Here is a 1,803-nt window from a genome sequence, read left to right as displayed (position 1 = left end):
CTTTATACAATTGATGTATGGATTGTGATAAGAGTTGTATGAGCCCCTAATAAAACGACTTAAAAAACAAAAGAATATTAACAACAAATATAAAAGAAAGAAAGAAAGATATCCAATAAAGGTGAATGCACGGGCCAAAACAAACAAACAAAAAACCAAAAAAACCCCAAAAAGAAAGCGCAGCCGAAGCATGGAGGACCGGAGGAGAGCGAGTGACTTCAGCCCTAGTCCTAGAGGGCGCGCAGGCGCAGAGAGATTTCCACGGGGCAGGGTGTCCCCGGCCGTCTGTCCTACCTGCAGTGCACCACAACGGGGCCACTGAAGAAGTTGCTGAACGCTTTCACTCGCCTCCGCAGCTTGAGGAGCAGGTGGGGGTCTTCGGGCACCCCGTGGTCGGGCCAGCTAGTGAACTGAATGTGAGTCACCTCTCTACCAGCCGTTCTTTCTTTAGTCTGGTGAAGAGACAAGATTTCCTGTGTGACGGTGTGTTTTTCAGGTATCTCAAAGCAAACGACCCATGGGGCAAGAGGAATTAGGACCAAAACACCGCACATACAAAGATAAAGCGCTACAAAAGAGGTCTTTAATAGCTTAGGCATCCTGAACTTTTTTTTTTAACCATGATGCTAGTTTACTACCCAATTAATAATAAGTCAGCATGCAGGATTGACGTGCACTAACTAGCAAGCAATAGGTAGGTTTAGCTGAAATTCCTAGGAGCTTCCATGCTGTCAAGTGAAATAACAAAACAAACAGGCAAACAAACTAGCAAACATGGGGCAGGGCTGCAGAGGTGTGTGTGCATGAGCGAGAGAAAGCTATAAAGTAAAAGCTCATCCTCACAGCTATTTGAAACATTTCTGCTTGGAAGACCAGAACACAGGACGACTGGTCACAGGATTAACACCATAACACTATAAGTCTGAAACTGTCTATTCTATTCGAAATGTAGAGAAAGAACTGAAGAAAATCAGCTCAGTTCTGGCCCGGTTTCGAGGTAACCACGTGAAGATGCGTGTCAGACTCTTCAGACTAGGTGTGAAAAGGAATCACCACACTGAGATCACAGGAGAAACAAAGCACTTTTAAAGGAAAAGGAATAAATAAAAAAAGGAAAAGAGAAAAACGTTGGCAATTATCATTTTCTGATAGGAAATAGTAAATTGATCTATTGTAATCCCAGACCAATCAATATATTGATAATAACCTCTAGATAATCACCCATGTCAGGAATTGGGGACCTTTATGGTTTAGTTAACCATCTCTTGCAAAAACAATAAACTAAACTCGCAGGCAAGGAGCTGATTCTGACTCACAGGGACCCAGGTGGACACAGCAGAACCGCCCGATGAGTTGCTGCGGCTGCAAGCGCTGCAGGAGCAGAACGCCTCGTCTCACGCCCAGGGAGGAGCCCTGGGGTATCCATGGGCCTTCATGGGCATGGTGTCTGGTAATACTGTAGGAGCGCTGGGAGAAATCTAAGATAGGACTTTTTCCCCTATAGAAAAACCCTCCAACAACTGGAGCTCTATTAAGGTATATTTCAAATACCATGAATTAAAACATGTATACAGTTTTTCATAATATTTACACAGTAATAGCATTATCACCACTGTCTAATTATTGAACATTGTCATCACCTCAAAAAAAAAAAAAAAGCAAAGAAACTTACACTCATTGGCAGTTATCCCCATTTCTGCTCACCTCCTCAGGTGCAAGTAACCAGTCTCCTTCCTGTCTCTATAGAGTTGCCTATTCTGGCCTCTTTCTATGAATGGAACCGGACGAGTGTGAAGATCTCCA

At 43.5% G+C, this 1,803-nt stretch overlaps 1 protein-coding gene across 1 annotated transcript in view; it reads right to left on the bottom strand.

Moving 5' to 3' along the window:
• The window catches only part of PTPRC (protein tyrosine phosphatase receptor type C), a 139,921-nt gene that overhangs the window by 21,244 nt on the left and 116,874 nt on the right, over positions 1-1,803 (bottom strand). The window contains exon 22 of the mRNA XM_045298091.1: positions 295-452. Coding sequence (XP_045154026.1) covers positions 295-452 — 158 coding nt within the window. The remainder of the gene's footprint in view (positions 1-294; positions 453-1,803) is intronic.

This window comes from Echinops telfairi, unplaced genomic scaffold (genome assembly GCF_000313985.2).
Source record: "Echinops telfairi isolate 266 unplaced genomic scaffold, ASM31398v2 ScPeMD7_7424;HRSCAF=8462, whole genome shotgun sequence".
NCBI classification, from domain to species: domain Eukaryota; kingdom Metazoa; phylum Chordata; class Mammalia; order Afrosoricida; family Tenrecidae; genus Echinops; species Echinops telfairi.
The sequence above is the reverse complement of the archived record's forward strand: the minus strand, read 5'-3'. Positions and strand labels throughout refer to the sequence as shown.